General features: G+C 41.3%; 1 protein-coding gene across 4 annotated transcripts in view; it reads left to right on the top strand.

Moving 5' to 3' along the window:
* Window positions 1–18,524, top strand: part of GLS (glutaminase) — a 74,208-nt gene that overhangs the window by 24,926 nt on the left and 30,758 nt on the right. For 2 of the 4 annotated variants that reach the window (XR_013991418.1, XM_081024207.1), the window contains exons 8-14: window positions 3,228–3,260; window positions 4,868–4,926; window positions 7,386–7,452; window positions 8,132–8,182; window positions 9,316–9,492; window positions 10,437–10,568; window positions 11,413–11,505. Coding sequence is in view for 3 of the 4 variants with exons in the window: in XM_081024207.1 (XP_080880333.1) it covers window positions 3,228–3,260; window positions 4,868–4,926; window positions 7,386–7,452; window positions 8,132–8,182; window positions 9,316–9,492; window positions 10,437–10,568; window positions 11,413–11,505 (612 nt within the window). In the remaining variant the exon portion in view is untranslated. Of the gene's footprint in view, window positions 1–3,227; window positions 3,261–4,867; window positions 4,927–7,385; window positions 7,453–8,131; window positions 8,183–9,315; window positions 9,493–10,436; window positions 10,569–11,412; window positions 11,506–12,823; window positions 17,816–18,524 lie in introns of those variants that run through there. The other 2 variants (XM_081024209.1, XM_081024208.1) reach the window with 2 other exon arrangements.

Raw genomic sequence — 18,524 nt, 5'->3', positions numbered from 1 at the left:
ATTTCCAGGGGGGAAAACAACTCTCAAATATTTGGTGCCTCATTTCTGGTTGACTTTACCTACAACTTTTGCCTCCTTTAATCTGTAAAAGAAATGGGAAAAACTGGCGGTGTTAAGAACCTGCATTAAGAGTCCCATTTTAACGAAGAGTTCATGCAGTACAAGCTAAATCCAAGTTTAGGGTTTTGCTTTTTAAAGATGCTTACTTTTTAATCAATGTGCTTAAACTGGTATCTAGAAGGTGCTGTGAAAGAGTGTTTTTTGTGTGTGTCAGGGGTTTTTTTTTTTTGGAGCTAAAGGCAGGGAAACCCTGAATTTGATAAATGCTGAAATAAGTTTGCTCAGACACCATTGTTTGCTATGTTTACTCTGCTAATAGTATCAAACATATGAAGATGCTCCTTTGTTTTTTTTGCAGTTAAGGTCGGGTGCGGGGAGAGAACCAATCCTTTCTGTACTTTTGGCATTAAGCATCTTTCTCCTTACCCTGTAATATGGGGGAGAAATGCAAAACTTGTTTCAGTTTTTAACTGCCTTAACCTTAACGACAATGACCAGTACGGCATCCCGTAACTAATGCTGACCCACTTTCCCAAAGCAACATTCACTGTGCATTTAAAAGGTTTTTGTGGTTTAAATGTTGTTACATATTTTACAGCATTAGGATCTATGGAATATTTTGACAACTGCAACAGTTCAATGAAGTTGGTAATTTCTTCTTTTAATTATTTTTTCATTGAACAGATTTGGAGTTACACTTTTTTAAAAGCTTGTTTTTCTAATGCCTTTCAACACAATGCTTAACCTTTTTAGCGTATTTCTTAAATAGTCATTGACTATGGGTAGCAGTATTTTTACTTTATTGGTGCATAACTTTTGACACAACAGTGTGGTATTCTTTCAGCTGGTGATCATACGTGTATGACTGCACATCACTAGATGAGCTGGTGCGTGTGGCTTCACAGATTATCCGCAACACCCTAATCCACTTGTAGAATGGGAAATGAGGCTGGCTTTATGCATTTCATGAGTAGAATTCTGGTACATACAGGATTCAGGTGTTTTTTTTCTTTCCCCTATATTAAACATAGTGCAAGTAATGTTTTTTGGATTGATTTGAGGTAGTGCTTTTAGATAACAGAACTAAATAACATATTAACCCGATGTTTCTGAGGCATTAAGTAATGCCTATTAATTTGTGACAGTCTGTTTTTAAAATTTATTAAGTATATTTATAATAATAAAAAAATAAACTTATGCAATATGCATCCATCCATCCTGATGCTTAACAATAGATTCCCAGCCACATTTAGTTCTGGAGACGGTCTGTTGTTAAAATGGTATTCACAACAAATCTCTTAGAAATTGCCTGTCAAGTTAGTCCTTTGGACACACAGATACAGTTGCTAGACTGTTGTTTGGATAAGGACAATGCTTCTTTATCCTATACCACCGCTTTCCCATCAAATATGGTAAATCTGCCTTATTTAAAATACCCTACCTCCATAGCGGTTTATAGCTGTGTTTCCATAGTGTTTATTTTTTAAATTTTGAGCTGGCAACCAGGGATATTCTTGAAAATAAGAGACTACATATGGAAAAAAACAGCAAGTTAAAATAACCAGTTTTCTTTTTTTGACAAAAGAAAATACCCATTTTAAATATCCACATATCAAGTACCTGTAGCAAGAACTTGATTCTGTGGCCACAACCCAGAGTAGAGTGAATGGAGATCTGTACAGAGAGGCTTTCCCTTTTGGGGTAGCAAGTTCTCTTTGCCCCCAATATAATTTACGCAGAGTAACAGCTTGGGCCAGGGCTCCTAGATATATACACCCAGGCATTGATGATTGAGGGCTTTACACTTGCTATATCATATAGCAAGCATGAAAACATAACAGTGTCAATTGTAGAGTTGCCTTTATATGGTTCCTTGAGTTTCTAAGCAAGGGTATAATGCTGAAATAGGGGCTGTGTCAAGGTAGAGGGAGGATTGTGCTCTGTCCTTTGAGTCCCACTGATGCTTAACTGGGCATTTTAAAATGTTTGCCAGTTAATAAAATCCAGGCATCTTTTGAACTGCATTTGGACAGTATATCTGCTACTGCAATTTCTGTTATACTGTAAGATGCTTACCTATAAAACTTTGGAATTAATGGCTGGGGTGTAAAGATGCTTATGCACACACCCAGGATTTCCCATGCGTGCATCAGGGCATCCTTGATACTTTCCCCAATTGCTGTTTGTGCTGTTTTGGAGTCATTTCCTAAGTTTTGACAGCAGCTTAACAAGTGGCGGAAGGGATGCACAAATGGAAGTTCTCAGCTGGGATGTGAGGGCGATCTGGCTGCGACATCTGTCACCCCATTGATCGCCAGGGTTGATTCGGCTGATCTGGCTGGCTAGGCGGGTGTCCCCTTCCTCCCTCACCGCTCCATGTGCGTCCCTCCCGAAGCTGCGCGCTCGGTGGAAGAGGACGACCATCCCAGATAGAAGGAGTGTACCGTTCTTCGGTCAAGGGTATACGATAGCTGCGCTCCCCTGCTAGAACCTCCAAACAAGCTCAAGGTCCATTTGTAGGAGAACGTAGGGTAGTCAAGCTTCCAAGACTCCAGACACATCCAAGTAAGGTGCTGCATGTGGCAGTTTGCCATTCTTTTCGAAAAAGAAAAAAAAAGGGGGGGGGGAAAGGAAGTTCTCAGCTGGACTCTTTGGTTACAGCTAGACTTTTTCATGCAGTTGCCCTTATAGCAGTGGTAACACTCATCTTCTACTCAATAGTTTACGTACAACTGTCACTGGCCCCTAAATAAAATAGCACTGAACATTCTAGTATCCAGCATAATGTAAAATAAAGTCTTGGACTACAAGAATGGAACGTTAATGTATCCACTGATTACAATAAACTATAAGTGAATTTCCAAGGCACTAATTCATAATTGAGTAGAGCACTTAAAATAAAGCTAGCCTTATTCAGTGTTCATCTCTGTTTCCTCACCTTAGTAACTTTCAAAAACTGAAACTTTCTGTAGTGTTCTTAAGTTTGATATAAACAATTTAGTAATCTAACTTTAGGTATTTAGACTAATAAATAAAACAATAGTTTAACATTAAATATTTAAGTAGTTATAGATTATTATGAATTATTTTCTTTAAACTAAGTTAAATTAGAATTAAAACTTCTCTTGTATTAACAAACTTTGTAAATGTGTCTTCTTTCCTTTCAGCAAGGAGCAAATAATGCTGAGAAATTTGACTATGTAAGTGAACCATCAAACCTTTTAAAAATTATTTCCCATAGTTGAGTTTGAAACTGCAGGGTAAAATTTTATTTTTGTATTTGCTTTTTTTTCTTCATTTCTGATCTGTGAACTGGCATTCAAAGTCTAATTTAAGCAAAAGAAAAGAAAAGCCATAATCTTGCTCCTGTAGAATGAACTTGGGTTCTGAAACACACCAAGCTATGATAAACTTTTCATAGTTGGTGCTTTCGAGAATCAGTTTCCTTCCTTTTTGTATTATTTTCAATTTCTGAAAGTCTACATTGCTTCTGAAGAAGGAACTTCAGTTCCAAAACATGCCAAACATCAATAAACTTTAATAGTTGGCGAAAACGGCGAAAACATTGAAACACCTAAGTATTGTTTGTGCAGCTTAACAGCCCAGTTCTCACAAAATGCTAAGCCATTGTTCAGCATTATAGGGACAGTCCTTGGAGGCACATATTGCCCTTTCATCTTTCAGTCCAAGGAGGAAATGGAAGCATTTGTTTCCTGGTTTAAAATAACCACAGTTTACATCTAAACTGGACCAAAACTGTAGTTACTTTACACTATGGTTTATTGAAATAAGCCAGATAATAAGCCCTACTTTGATCTTGTCTTGTTTCATTAAACAGTCAGTTAAATTAACCTGAGTCCCTCAATGGGACATGACATAATAAACTGGCTTCCTCTAGACCACAGAAGTGGAAGCTCCCAATCTCATGGCTGTGCTGAAGGAGGAGTGGAAGTGCATAAACCTAAGGCTTGTTCTCGTGATGCAAAACCAAGGTTTCATATTTCATCTGAACCAAGCCAATGAATGTTGAATCCTGGGCGTATGGGGATAATAATAATAATATAATAATTTATTATTTATACCCCGCCCATCTGGCTGGGTTTCCCCAGCCAATCTGGGCGGCTTCCAACTGAATATTAAAAACAGTACAGCATCAGACATTAAAAACTTCGCTAAAGAGGGCTGCCTTCAGTTGTCTTTTAAAAGTAAAATAGTTGTTTATTGCCTTGACATCTGCTGGGAGGGCGTTCCACAGGGCAGGTGCCACTACCGAGAAGGCCCTCTGCCTGGTTCCCTGTAACCTTACTTCTCACAATGAGGGAACCGCCAGAAGGCCCTCGGCACTGGATCTCAGTGTCCAGGCTGAATGATGGGGGTGGAGACGCTCCTTCAGGTATACAGGACCGAGGCCGTTTAGGGCTTTAAAGGTCAGCACCAACACTTTGAATTGTGCTTGGAAATGTACTGGGAGCCAATGCAGATCTCTCAGAACCGGTGTTATGTGGTCCTGGCGGCCACTCCCAGTCACCAGTCTAGCTGCCGCATTCTGGATTAATTGCAGTTTCCGGGTCACCTTCAAAGGTAGCCCCACATAGAGTGTGTTGCAGTAGTCCAAGCGGGAGATAACTAGAGCATGCACCACTCTGGCAAGACAGTCCGCGGGCAGGTAGGGTCTTAGCCTGCGTACCAGATGGAGCTGGTAGACAGCTGCCCTGGACACAGAATTAACCTGTGCCTCCATGGACAGCTGTGAGCCCAAAATGACATTACTGTACATTCTGAAAACATTGTGATGCTTCTTTAACAGGTGATGCAGTTCATGAATAAGATGGCTGGAAATGAATACGTTGGGTTCAGTAATGCCACGTAAGTATGCTTTTTAGTTTTAAAAATTTCCTCTTTACCCAGTTTCTTCTTGAGTCTATACTTAGTTCTGCTACCGTAAGTTAGGTAGTAAGTACATTGGAACCTCGGTTTTCAAACATAATCCGTTCCGGAAGACCGTTCAACTTCCGAAACGTTCAAAAACCGAGTCACAATGGGCAGTCGGCAATTTCAGTGGAGAAAATTGAAAAACCCTCAGTGGAAGCTGTTCAATTTCCAAGGCATGTTCGAAAACGAAAGCAATTACTTCCGGGTTTTCGGTGTTCGAAAACTGAAATGTTTGGCTTTGGAGACCCTCGAAAACCGAGGTTCCACTGTAGTTCAAACAAGTGTTGGTTTATTCAAATGGAGCATGATTTATGCTTGTCCTCACCAAACACTCCCTTTTCTGAGTCCTGTAGCACTTAAGGAAAAGGAGATGTGGTTCCTTCAAAGGCCCAGGGAGGCAGTTTCTCCTTTGTAAGTTTGGCTTTTGGGGAAGCACCAGCAGTGCCTCACTACTGTTGCCGCCTCCAAAATTCCACTTCTTCCAAGCTCTCTTGAGAGAAGAAAATATATTTCTTTTTCTTTTCTTAGGATTTTTCTTGGGGGGGGGGGGAGCAGTAGCAGGGCATGCCCAACTGCAGTACAAAAACTAGTTCTTTCCATATTATTGTGGAGGGAAATAGGTGGTTTTTCAACTGCAGAGTTGGGTGGAAGGTTCCCTCTGCAATAACTGAGCAGAAAAGGAAAGAGACCACCACCACCCCTGTTCTCCACGAAAAAGGCAGGCAGTACTGTTCCTTTTTCCATCAGGTTTTGCTGGATGCAGCGGCTGGTGTTTTTTCTCAGCAGCTCAACGTGCCAGGAGGGAGAGCATTTTTGAGGATGAAAGGAGAAAGAGTTTTTGCCACGAGCAGGACATTTTGCGAAAGCACAGGGAGTGTTCGCTGGACAGCAGAAGGACATTGCCACTAGCAAATAAGATTATGAAATCCTGATTAAAATACGCTCAGGATGCTTGGGGGAAAAAGGACATTCTAAAATTCCATTGCTTCATTGCCTTCGTTTCAGCCAACAAAAGTCAACCAGAAGAAACAGATCTTAAAAGCTGCTGAAATATGTTTTGGCATTGGAGCATCTTCTACGGAAAGAGTTGGATTGCTGTAGTTCAGCCACCCCTGAGTGAATGCTTCTCTGTGTCTTTTGCAGTCTATACTTGACTCATGATGTTATGTGGTCTGGCTCAAGGAACAGTCTGCTTTGGAGATGCTCAAACCGAACTGTTAATAGCTTTGTAAAAGTTATGGAGGGAGGTAGCATCTTGAACTGTGTTTCAAAAGCAATATGAAGCCAGTGCAGATTCTAGAGTGCTGATAGAATTGGCATCCATTGATGGCTTGCCAGGAAGCAGCCTGCTGTACCAGTTAAAGCCTGGCCTAGCTTCAAAGTTCATAGAAAGGTGCATGATCAGAGTTGGAAAGGAACACAAGGGCCATTTAGTCCAACCCCCTGCAATGCTGGAATCTTTTGCCCAACATGGGACTCAAACCCACAACCCTGAGATTAAGAGTCTCATGCTGTACCCACTGAGCTACATTATATGGGAACTGCAGTTTGCCACTCCCTTGCTCATCCGATATATGCAATGAAACGCAATCATGGAATCCTTCTAGTTTAGAAATTGTTTTTTGCTGCAAAACTAAGAATTGCTTGTTGCATCTGTAACACTTCCCCTTTCCTGGGAGTGGGCCCCACTGCACTTAGTACAAGTTACTTCTGTGTAGACATGTATAGGTTTGCACTGACCATATTTTACGACCCTTTCTATTTTCCTTATTTAATAATTTGCAGTTTTACTGAAAATTTATTCAACTCGGACAATGAAGAAATGCTCAATAGGCAGCCTTTGTTGTTGTTTTGGCCAGTAATGCCCTATGGCACTAATTTGTTTTTAAACTAAGTTTAAACGAAGCTTGTGTCTTGCTAAACCTGTAGATTGGGTAGCTAACATTTTTTGGGCCAGTGGACAGGCACATTTGGATTTTTTAAAATTTCCTGGGGGCTGCCACATCCAAAAGAAAAGGAAAAAAAGACAGGGCCACAAAAAGGCACAGGTGTGCTCCCCCTCCTCCCCATCAGTGGAAAAAAGTCATGTACACCAACCATCACTATGCTCAGTGTGGCTTTTTAAGGGATTAAAGACAAAGACCTTTCACAGACACCACGGGAGAGGCACCCATGAGTCGGCAACCATTTATGTAGCCACTTAAGCCTCTCTATTAAAGAAGGTGGCAGAACTATCAACATTAACAAAATGTCATCAGCATACAGAAATTAATTCTGTCTTGCTAAATAAATATTATGGTGTTTTTTTTAAAGTTGTATCCTAGTCAGAAGCTTTCAGTACTGTTAATAAGTATCCTGGTCTTAAGGTGCATTTTCGTATTTCCTCACACTAGGTTCCAGTCTGAAAGAGAGAGTGGAGATCGAAACTTTGCAATAGGTTACTATCTGAAAGAGAAAAAGGTATGTTGGAGGATTACATAGCCACCAGTTTCTTCACTTTTCAGGCCATGTACTAAGCAAACTACCACAGAACAGCCTTTCACATACAGTCAAACCTCGGTTGTCAAATGTAATCTGTTCCGGAAGACAGTTCGACTTTCAAAATGTTCGACAACCGAGGATCAAAGCGCAGTCGGCAAAGTCAAGGGAGGAAAAAAGGGAAAAAAAACTCACCGGAAGCCATTCAGCTTCCAAAAATTGTTCAAAAACAGGAGCAGTTACTTCCAGGTTTTTGGCGTTCGGGAGCCGAAACATTCCAAAACGGAGGCGTTTGGGAGCCAAGGTGTGACTATATGCATAATAAGTATAGGATATAATGGTGATTCACCAAAGGGTGCATGCAAGGTAAAGCAGCAGTTTCTGCTGTTTGGAAGCTTATTTGTATGCCACTTTTCCACAAGATGGTGTCCAAAGTGGCTCTTGCATATCTGATAAACAGCAATAAATATAAGTCACTTGCACTTCCACATTCTTGTCAGATGTACCTATTCCTCTACAAATATGAAGTCACAAACAGCCTGTTCTGTCAGCAGAAACTACCTATAATTGGATTTTGGCTATGATGTCATGATACCACCTCCATATCTGTGAAACCTCATGGCCTAGCTTGTGTACTAAAATCCTCTGCTATTTTTCCTAGTGTTTTCCAGAAGGCACAGATATGGTTGGCATATTGGACTTCTACTTCCAGGTAATTATCTGAACTTCATGTCTATAATCCTGAAAGGGAAATGTAAAAAGCTACAGAAATAATTGGGCAAGTGTAACATTGACAAAAATCTCAAAACTGGGGTCAACAGTTAACAGTTAACTATACTGCAATACTTAACTAACTTACTTTTGCATATTTCATAAAGGCAATAAAAATGCTGTACCCCAATATCAGATGCTATAAAACTATCTTTAAATTGTTATTGTAGTCTATGGAAGTTAGAGTAAGTTATCTTAGCAGTGGATTCTTATTACAGTGGTACCTCAGGTTACAAACAGCCTAGCCAACGAACTTTTTGGATTACGAACACTTCAAAACCAGAAATGAGTGTTCTGGTTTGTGTATTATTTTTTAGATTGCGGATGTACTCCATGTGTGCACTTTCGTTTTGTTGGCACGGCCTTCCCTTGCTTAGCGCGGCAGCGGCAGCAGCAGCAGCAGCAGCAGAGAGACCCAGTGCTTTCTCCCCACAATGCATGCCAGGCCCACGCTCCCTCGCCCCAGTCCCTCGGCGCGCTCTGCTCTCCCAGCCTTGAGAGGTGCGCCTCCTCCCGTCTGGCGCAAAGCACCAGCTCAAGAGCAAGCGAGCGCGGAGCTCAGCCCGGTGGTGGTGGCAAATGAGGGAGCCGCCTGCAGCCCAGAGCAGTGTGCCACAAGCCCCGTGCTTTGCCTACTGCTTCCTCGGGATCGTCCTGGTTGCCATAGCCGGGCTCCCCATTCCTTCCGGTTCCATCCTGCCTCCTTCCCAGAGCGGGCGGGCTCAGCAACGCAGGCGGGCAGCTGGAGCCAGGGAGCCCAAAGAGCTGTGCACCTGCCATTCCGTTTCCCTCAGTCGCCGCTTCGGCGCTTCCACAGCAGAGGGACCCAGAAGAGGAGAAGGGGGTCGCTGCAGCATCATCCCGTGGAAGCGCCGACTGCAGACAAATTGAATGGAAGGTGCGCAGCTCTTTGGCTTTCCTCCCTAATCTGCTGACAGCTCATTCCAGATGCTGCAGTCTATAGCTGGGTCTAGATTTTGTAAGGCAGTCTTTTAATCTGTTTACTTACGCAGTATACCACTTGTGTGTCATAGTTTGTAACTGTTCCTACTCTCACTCCCCACCTTTCTTAAGCTGTGTTCCATAGAAGTGACTTGCGAATCGGCCAGTGTAATGGCAGCAACGTTGGCTAATGGAGGGTTTTGCCCAATCACTGGTGAGAGGGTACTGAGCCCAGAAGCCGTTCGGAACACTCTAAGTTTAATGCACTCCTGTGGCATGTATGACTTCTCAGGACAGTTTGCCTTCCACGTAAGTAGCATTTTCAAACTAGCATTTAGTAGCCGCGCCAATAGGAAACATTTAGGCTAAGCTGTATCGTTCAGTCTCTAAAGTAGCAATTTTAAGCTTTTACTTAAGGTTATTTTATCTAAAATGTTTATATGCTGCCTTCCATCAAAACTGATTCAGCTCATGACAATATAAAGTGACAAGACGCAAAATTGAAAATACAACTCAATAAAACGGTAAAAGCTGTAGTTCAAATAGCAAATAAATAAATAAATAACCTAGCAGAACGTTATTTAAATAAATAAAATAAGTAGGTGAGAACAAAAAGTTTAGCGAAGTTGACACCAAGCAAACAGCCATGGGGAGGTCATTACATACCTGGTTGACAGCTGCTTCCTTTCTGATGGCAGGCACACTCTGACAAGGACGTTGGAATTAGAGTATGGGGACACTGATAATGAATCTCAAACTGTTTAGGACTGTGCCTGTTTGTTTCAGGGTCCAATTCTATCATGAAATTCTTTTAAAAGCAGGTTTGATCGTGGTCTTAATGAACTGTTCTAGTTGATGTTCTGAATTGAAGCTTCCAGTCAGTCTTTGGAGTCTGTTTCACATGTAACAACACACCGCAGTAGCTCAACCAGGAGGTTATGGCAGCCTAGGTCACCATAGTATTACTGTCCCTATCCAGCAGTAGTCACAGCTGCAGCTAGTCAAAGGCGCTGCGTCTTTTGGAGGCCCAGGTTGTGTCTGTGATAATGGCAAACTCCGAGCTTACCTGTATGAGTGCACCAACTAAATAATACCTGGGACATGAGTTGACACCAATAAGTCGATCCTGAAAAGCTGTCTTTAGGACTACTTCAGTTATGGATGGCCACCGAACATTTAAGTTCTGATATCTTTTAAGCCCTTAAATTTTAAATCCTTAAATGTAAGCCTTCCCGTTGTTCCCTTTAATCTAGGTTGGTCTTCCTGCAAAATCGGGGGTTGCTGGTGGCATTCTGCTGGTTGTTCCCAATGTTATGGGCATGATGTGCTGGTCCCCTCCTCTGGACAAGATGGGCAACAGCGTTAAGGGGATACACTTTTGTCACGTAAGCAGCAAGCCTTCTCACTTGCATATTTTCTTTGGTTTGCATCAGAATTTTAGTAGACTTTCCGTTTTCATGCCCACCTCTAATTTCATCATAATCTAACAGATAGGCAGGCAAAGCTGTACTTGCTCTGCAGAATTGGTTTTTGCAAGTGCTTGGAAAATGTCATCTGGAAAAACCTTTTTCAGATTCCAGCATGAACGATGATTCATGTTAGGGCTGAGCCAGATACTAAGGCATGTACATTATTTCAATGTGAAAGAAGATATTCAGGGCTCCCTGATGTTTGCAAGAGCCACACCCGTCTTATCTGGCTTGTTACTGTTTGTTCCTTGCCCCATTTGGCTGCAATTTGCATGGTATTTTGAGAAAAGAGCCAGCTGTCTTCTGAATAATAGAGCTCCAAAAAGCAACTGGTCAGTGTTATATCATGATGTCACTGAGGCTACCTCTTAAACAAAAATGATGCTAAATCTGCAGCTTTAAGCAGCAGCTGCAAAGAGGGAGTACATTTTGCAGGTGAAAAAAGTCTTCCAAAATGCACTTACCTGTTTCAGTCTAGCAGTTCACGTATTGTTGGCTGCCAAAAATGCTGGTTCTTTGCTTTCTATTCACCTACGAATCCATAAGTTTCAACAATATTTCAAACCAATTTTAGATTATTATTATTATCATTATTATTATTATTATTATTATTGCAAAATTCGTATCAACCAGTGAGCTTTTCTAATGGGCTCCAGTTAGCTATGTAATCAGATAATAACAGACTAGATGTGCAAAGCATCGAAACTTATAAACTTTGCTGGTTTGCACATAGAATAATGTGATGTTCTGACCATTGCAGGAACTGGTATCTTTGTGCAATTTCCATAATTACGATAATTTGAGGCACTTTGCGAAGAAGCTTGATCCTCGCAGGGAAGGTGGTGATCAGCGGGTAAGTAGGAAAGGTATTTCAGGTTATTAGTGTGTATTGTGTATTTACTAGGTTTCTCCTTTTCCAAAATAAGATCGATCAATGACATGCATTGCATCAATATGTAAATTCTGATGGTTCAAGTTCAGTTTACCTAATTGCCATAAGTGGAGCTTAGTGCCAGATGTTGTGTTTTTGCCATTTTGCCTACTCTGTTAGTAATTTGGCACCTGGTAGCACACTAGGTTTTGCTGTTGCTTTTAGCATGCCTTGGTTTGGTTTAGTATATTCAAGCCAGCCTCAAGCAAGGCCGTCATTTATAGTAAGATCTAAAGTCATCTTGGGCCAATTAACTATGGAGCAACGTTGGCATGCCTTCCAAAGTACAGTGGTACCTTGGTTTTTGAGTGTCTCAGAAGCCGAACATTTCGATTTTCAAAGACCAAAAACCCAGAAGTGAATGCTTCCGTTTTCAAACGCGCCTCGGAACTCAAACGGCTTCCGAGGCGCGTTACTCAATTTTCTCAATTGAATTTGCCGACCGCCTTTTGCCACCTCAGTTGTCAAACGTTTTGGAAGTCGAATGGTCTTCCAGAACAGGTTACGTTCGACAACCGGGGTACCACTGTATAGTCAAGTCTCCGTGTACATGTTTGCAGTATAGATGCGGAAAAACCCCTTTGTTATTCTTGGTGCTCAGGGTAGCAGTTGTGAACTGCCTTTTGCAGTGTCTGGTGCTCTGTTGGCTGCATTAAGAATTGCTAGAAAAAGGAAGGAAGCTTCCCATTTAGTTTTTCTCCTAACTATACTGGATGGCTTGGAGAGACGCTTATGCAATCTTCCTCTTCTGGCTATAGCTCTTAGGTCTCACAGAGTACTTTGGGGGCACAGTTTTGATATTTTTGGGGGGGAGGGACTACGATTTTTGGCCAGGTCAAACAGACCCATGGCTAGGATCGCCATGCTATTGTGGGAATGACCCTCTGCCCACCTGCAGCTCCAAGGCCAGGGGAGCAGCAGTGTGTGAAGCCTAATGGGGAGGGGTCAGCTGAATAAGGAAAGTGAACTCCGAATCCAAGAATTGGGCCTTCTGAATATCCCCAACTTTCCGTATAGTGAATGAAGCTGGTTGGAGGAGTGGCTCTTGCCTTCCCTGCCACTCCCTGCATTGCAGAAACCCCCTTAACTGTCTCAAAACTGAATGCATAACCATGTCAAGAGGTAGCGGAAAGTCAGTGCTAACAGCTGGCTTAACGCTAATTGCTAAATATCAATAATGCTAGAATGTTTCCCCCCCACCAGTAATCTAACAAATAATGTGTGTTGCTTGAACAACTAGCATTCCTATGGACCGCTGGACTATGAGAGCCTTCAGCACGAACTTGCATTAAAAGAGACTGTGTGGAAAAAAGTGTCACCCGAGGCAAACGAGGACATCTCCACCACTGTAGTGTATAGAATGGAAGGTCGAGGAGAGCAAAACTAAAGAAATGGGCTCTAGGTTCAGAGAGAGTTGGTTTTCATCTTTAAACATGCTCCCGTTTTTCTAGATCGCACAGTTCCAGAGAAGCTAGTTTTGTTTTCAGTGTTTTGTAAATAACTGCTCCGAGATACCAAAGATTAGTATCTGGTTTTATGCAGATTCCTTTTAATCGCTTTTTCAGAAAGCAAGCGGAAATAAAGCACGAAAATGTGTGTGGCCTCTACTTGCAATTGTATCATGCTTAAGGAATGAATTCAAAAGGGAATTTCATGGGGTATTAAAAAAAAAAAAATACAGAAAATTTGCAGTGCAGCAAAACACAAAGGTATATTGGCTACAAAAGAAAATTGGAACGATAGATGTAGAAAAAATAATACCCGAATCATATATTTTTTATGTGGATAAATTTTACTGTTGTCACAATTTGCTTAGATTTTAACAGACTGTTAAACAAATCCTCCGTTAGATTTTTCTCTCTCTCTGTCTTTTAGTATCTTAATCCTAAACATTTGGAAGCAGGTTCATTTGCTTTCAGTTCAAGCAAATATATGCAAAGTCATTCATTCAACTTGTGCAACATTGGAAAAGGCTGAAAATGAATGGAGGTGATAGGATTCTTTGTTTCAGTCGTTATGTAACAATATGTAGAAACCTAGTTTAAACAACTCTTAAATCTATTGAATATTGAAATATACCAAAGTATAGAATAGTATTAATAAGTTCAAGTTAATCTTCTAATAGCAGCATATTAGGAAACCATGCTTGCGTTGTGCCTTTGATTTCTGAAAAATGATAGAACCAATGGTTGAGAGACACACACTCCATAGATATTATAAAATATATATTACTCTAGATTCTGCCAGAAATAAATAACAATAGGTGCAATAAGAAAGAAAGCGTTTCACATTTGAGAGCCCTTTAACACACAGAGGCATTGCTTTTCTGCCGTTCGCTGAAAGTGGTATTAAATGCTTTTCAGAACCTCCAGTTTTAACATAGCAAGGGGAAGGAACTTTGTGGTAGTCTGCACATTTTTACATGCAGATCCTGGCACCTCCAAGTAGATCTGGAGCTTTTGTATGAAACTCCTAGAGAGGTTTGGTTGTAGTGAGGTGGATGAGCTGGTGGTCTGACTTCATATAAGTCAGCTTCCTATGTAATTAGCAACCCTGTTTCCCCTTGACCAATATCTTCTTAGAATGTCTGCTCACAGGAAATTTACATTCAACAAATGCCCTTTCTAATGTTAATTAAAAGCTTCCTGTTCAGAAGCTCAACCTGCTTCATTGCTTCTGTGATCCTTGTGGCTGGAAGAGCGGTGATGAATTACCCTTTATTTAGTCAGCTTCTGTTCCTGGCGTGTGTCAATTTAAGTCTGTGCTGCTTCACTATAATGAAATAAAAGAGGGGATTAAAAGTAATAATGGAAAGCAACACCTCTTTCCTCCCTCACTCCCTTTTGTGGGGGACAGAAGTGCAGTCAGTGACATTGCTGCGCTTTCTGTGAAAAGAGAGGGGGTCAGGGGTCAGCACTTTGTGAGTGCACCAGTTCCAGTACAGGATTGGTTCTGGCAATGTATCTGAAAACACTAACCTCACCACCACCTCTCCCTCCCAGTAAGTACAACAATGGTCCTGAGAGGAGATTAGGTATCCAGCACTACCTCTCCCTTAAAAGGGGGGGGGGGGATTAAATAAAGGGCAGTTCATCCCTACGTGCTGACTTGGGGAAGCAATAAAACAGTCTGAACCTGCAAACAGGAAGCTTTCACGTGAAAGGTACAGTTCCCCTAAGAAGTCCTAATAGTGAATTGCTCGTACACAACTGACAGGATGTTGCTGCAATTGCATTTTACAGCAAAACCCCCACAACAAATCAGGTCTGGGAAAAGCACAGAAGGATAACACAAAACACTAGATTGCAATGATTTAACAGCGTTGTGCCGATTCCTTGCAAAAATTGAATGAACAAGAGACGTCCACCCCAGAGGAAAGGGTTAGTGTGGAAGCAACCTACATCTTTGATCTAGAACCAGCCATGAAGAAAGTAGACCATGATCCACTTGTGTACCACTTAGCGCCTTTGGGCTACTGGGATTCCTGAAAAGAATGCTGGATTAAGTGGATGTGAGTCTGATTTTGTACGGTACTTCTCACTGTAATCACTGGCTAACTTTTTAATGCACATTGATTATTCCTAAACTGCTAGGAGATCTGGAGTATGAAGTCTGTCTTTGTGAGTTTGAAACATGTTGGTGAATCACACAAGAGTGAAATAATGCCATCCCTGTCCTAGTTAAGGGACATTCAAACCTTTGAGGGGGAATGGAGGGCAAGGGAGTGAGGCGGCATCTGTAATTAAGGGATGGGTGTTTTGTGTATCTGCCATCCTCCCAAATGAATTAGGAGGCCCCTGCATTTTTCTGAACATGAAATCTTCTCTAAAAGAGGAGAGAGTTGCAATCTGAAGACCCACCACCAGTTGATCCCAAGGAAGGAAAATATCCAAACAACCCCTCAGACAAACATGGGTGTCTTTATTGTATGGGAGATGTGGGCGGTGTCTGATGAACCTGAGGACCATGCACTAAGCCAGGGATGTGCTCTTAAAGCTTTAAAAAGAAGAGTACAGGAGATGAAATAAACCAAAACCAAAAAGCATGCAAAAATTCTATGGGGTCTGGGATGATAAATCAGCACAACTGTTGGGAGAGTGGAATGTGGCACTCAGAGTCTCCTGTATTGTTGTGATTGGGATGACCTGAATAATTGTATTTGGACTGGAAGGTGTTACGGTGCAAGCTTGTCACAGTCCTATTGGTAGGGTGGCCTGTTGAAGACAATCTGGTATCTTCAACTGGTGCAAAATTCAGCCACTAGAACGCTTGTAGGGGCTAGGCGGTTCATTATACCAATTTTACATTGGTTATCCATTTCTTTTGAGGCTTAGTTTAAATGTTATTTGAAGGACCTCCTATATCTTATATGAATCTCCCTGGGTCCTAAGATTGATCTCACAGGTCCTGCTTCCTGGCCTACCACTAAGGCTGATCAAGGTCAGTGAGTATCAGGGACAAGGCCTTGTCAGTAGCGGCCCCCGTATTCAAAGAATTCCCTTTCCTGAGAATTCTGCTTGGCCCCTTCCCTTGAGGCCTTTAAGCAAACTCTGATGGTGGTTTTTATACTGCTGGGCTTCTTGATTGCCCCCTATATTGCTGGCTGCCTATAATTTTATTTTCTGCTGTTTAGTTATGGGGTTGTTGGTTTTTTTGCATTCAACTGTTCTATGTTTACACATCTGTTATAAGCTGCCTTGTGATGGCTTGCCCTAAAACGGAGAGTGGCAATTAATAATAATAACAATTTTGTCCTCTTTAAATTTCTGTGGCACTGCATGCTTCCTGAGGAGAGAGGATGAAGCATGGACTTGTGTTAGCCTGTGTATCCTCCACTCCTGTGCATATTTTTCTCCCCGTGTTTCCTTGGGGATATTGGCCTCACACTTTCAGAACGTTGAGCCTACACAAGGTTTAGCCTGGAGGATGGCTCATGGGAGACCATTAAAACATTAATTTATGTGCTATGGAAAGTGATGCTCAGAGAATGGGTTTCAGCTTCTTTGAAGTACACTTTGTGATGGAGGTAACACTTCCCTGACCCATCAGTGCTGTTACGACTTGTCTGGGCTGTTGGCTTCAGTTAATTACAAAATATTTGCTGGTCTTTGGCGTCCTTTTGGTGTCCTTCGCATGCCCCTATAATTGGTTCAATGCGTTTAAGTTGAAAGCAATTCAAACTCTTTCCTTTACTAACTTATGGTTGTACTCCACTAAGTTGCCCTGTCCGTGCAATAATTTCTGCTTGTGCAATGAAAGTTCCCCTCCCTCTCCTCTCTGCAATACTCCAGAGTTTGGAGGGGTGGGGGGAAATGACATAGGAAGAGAGAAGGGACTTGTGCAAAAGAGATGACTTCTTTGGATGCAATCCGTAATGCCTGGACCAATATGAATGAGCAACCTCAACTGTCCAAAACCTTTCAGACATGCCTCACTTCTATGTGCATGAGCTGATACAAGCTCAAGCCTCAGGTTTGTGTGTTCTCCTCAACAGCATTTGATTTCACTTTCTATTAATCCTGGCTTGTCATAAAGTATGAAATGGAGACCTTGATTTAAATTTTTTTCACTCTGGCTGGCTAAACCAGCTGCTTTGCTTTGACCAGCGTTCATTATTTGAAATTTATTTCTGATTTGTATGTAACGACAAGCCCAGCCTTCACAGAAAGTGAAACAAAACCAGCCATGTGAGCATCTCTGCAAAAGAAAATGTAATATGAATGAACATTCTGGCGAATGTAGGTTTTGCATTCAAGTTCAACACCATCTGAAACACCTCGTGTATGAAAATGCTCTATATGACCTTAAGAAAAAGGATGTGAACTTATTAGTGGGTCTGGTTGAACAGAGCAGTGGCTACATTCCAGTGGGGAATTTGTCAGATGAGCAAGACCATTAATATGTTATTAAAAGCTGATAGAATATTAGCATGCTTTTGTCTAAATATTCTTAATAAAGCATAATGTACATTTGTGTTCACGGCAATAACAGTTCTTGATATTCAAGCATTTTACTTGTCGTATTTCTTTTCCCTTTTCCTTTTTTGTTGGCATCATTAATGCTCCTTTGGAAATGTAAATGCATTTAGATTTTGCTTTGGCATGTGTTGTATGCTTTTGCTTCAGTTGAAGTGATATGTCATGTGTCCCATTTTTTTCATTTGCATTGTATGCTATTTATGTATCTCCCGCACATACACTTTTGTATTATAATAAATTTTATTTTGAGCTGCTCAGTTTGTATTTTTTTGTTCCTTTTCAATAGCAACTAGATCCATGATTTGAAACTAGGAATAAAAAACACTTTCCGTAATCTCCTGTATTTAAATCAAAATAGCATTCTGTATAAATTTGAAGTATTGAGAGTTCAGTATAAGCTCTAGCCAGCTTTTAGTTCCATTTTAAAGTTGTAATTTTAACTTTTTTGCATAACAGCTCTTGTTTGTTGTCTAGTCCTGCAATTTTTGTTAGAACAACATTATATTTTTTGTTTTGTGAACATGTTGGCTTGAATCCAACATTTTATGTTTTGTGAACATTTTATGTTTTGTGAACATGTTGGCTTGAATCCAAACGGCGGCATGCCGTATTTGCTGCTACCACCCACATTTCTGATGTAGAACATTGTTCTAACTGAAGAAGCACTCCTGACTGTTTGAAAAATCTTTGGTTTGGGGTGGTGGTGGGTGAAAGGCTAGTTAGGACCAGTTGGCAAAAATAGGTGATTCTCACCCCTCCCTGCAAATTATCAGAAATGCCATACATTCATGCACTGGGCACTTTGGATTATGTAACGTATATAATGATGCTTACTGACTAGGTCATACAGTTTTGAGCTTAAACAAGAGTCTAATTAGTCTAATACCTTATGTTATATCCTTTACAAGCTGTATGCTTGTGTAGGCAAGAACTGATCACACAGATGAACTCCCAACAGCCAAA

The sequence above is a fragment of the Podarcis pityusensis genome (assembly GCF_964106645.2).
Source record: "Podarcis pityusensis genome assembly, chromosome: 1".
NCBI classification, from domain to species: domain Eukaryota; kingdom Metazoa; phylum Chordata; class Lepidosauria; order Squamata; family Lacertidae; genus Podarcis; species Podarcis pityusensis.
The sequence above is the reverse complement of the archived record's forward strand: the minus strand, read 5'-3'. Positions and strand labels throughout refer to the sequence as shown.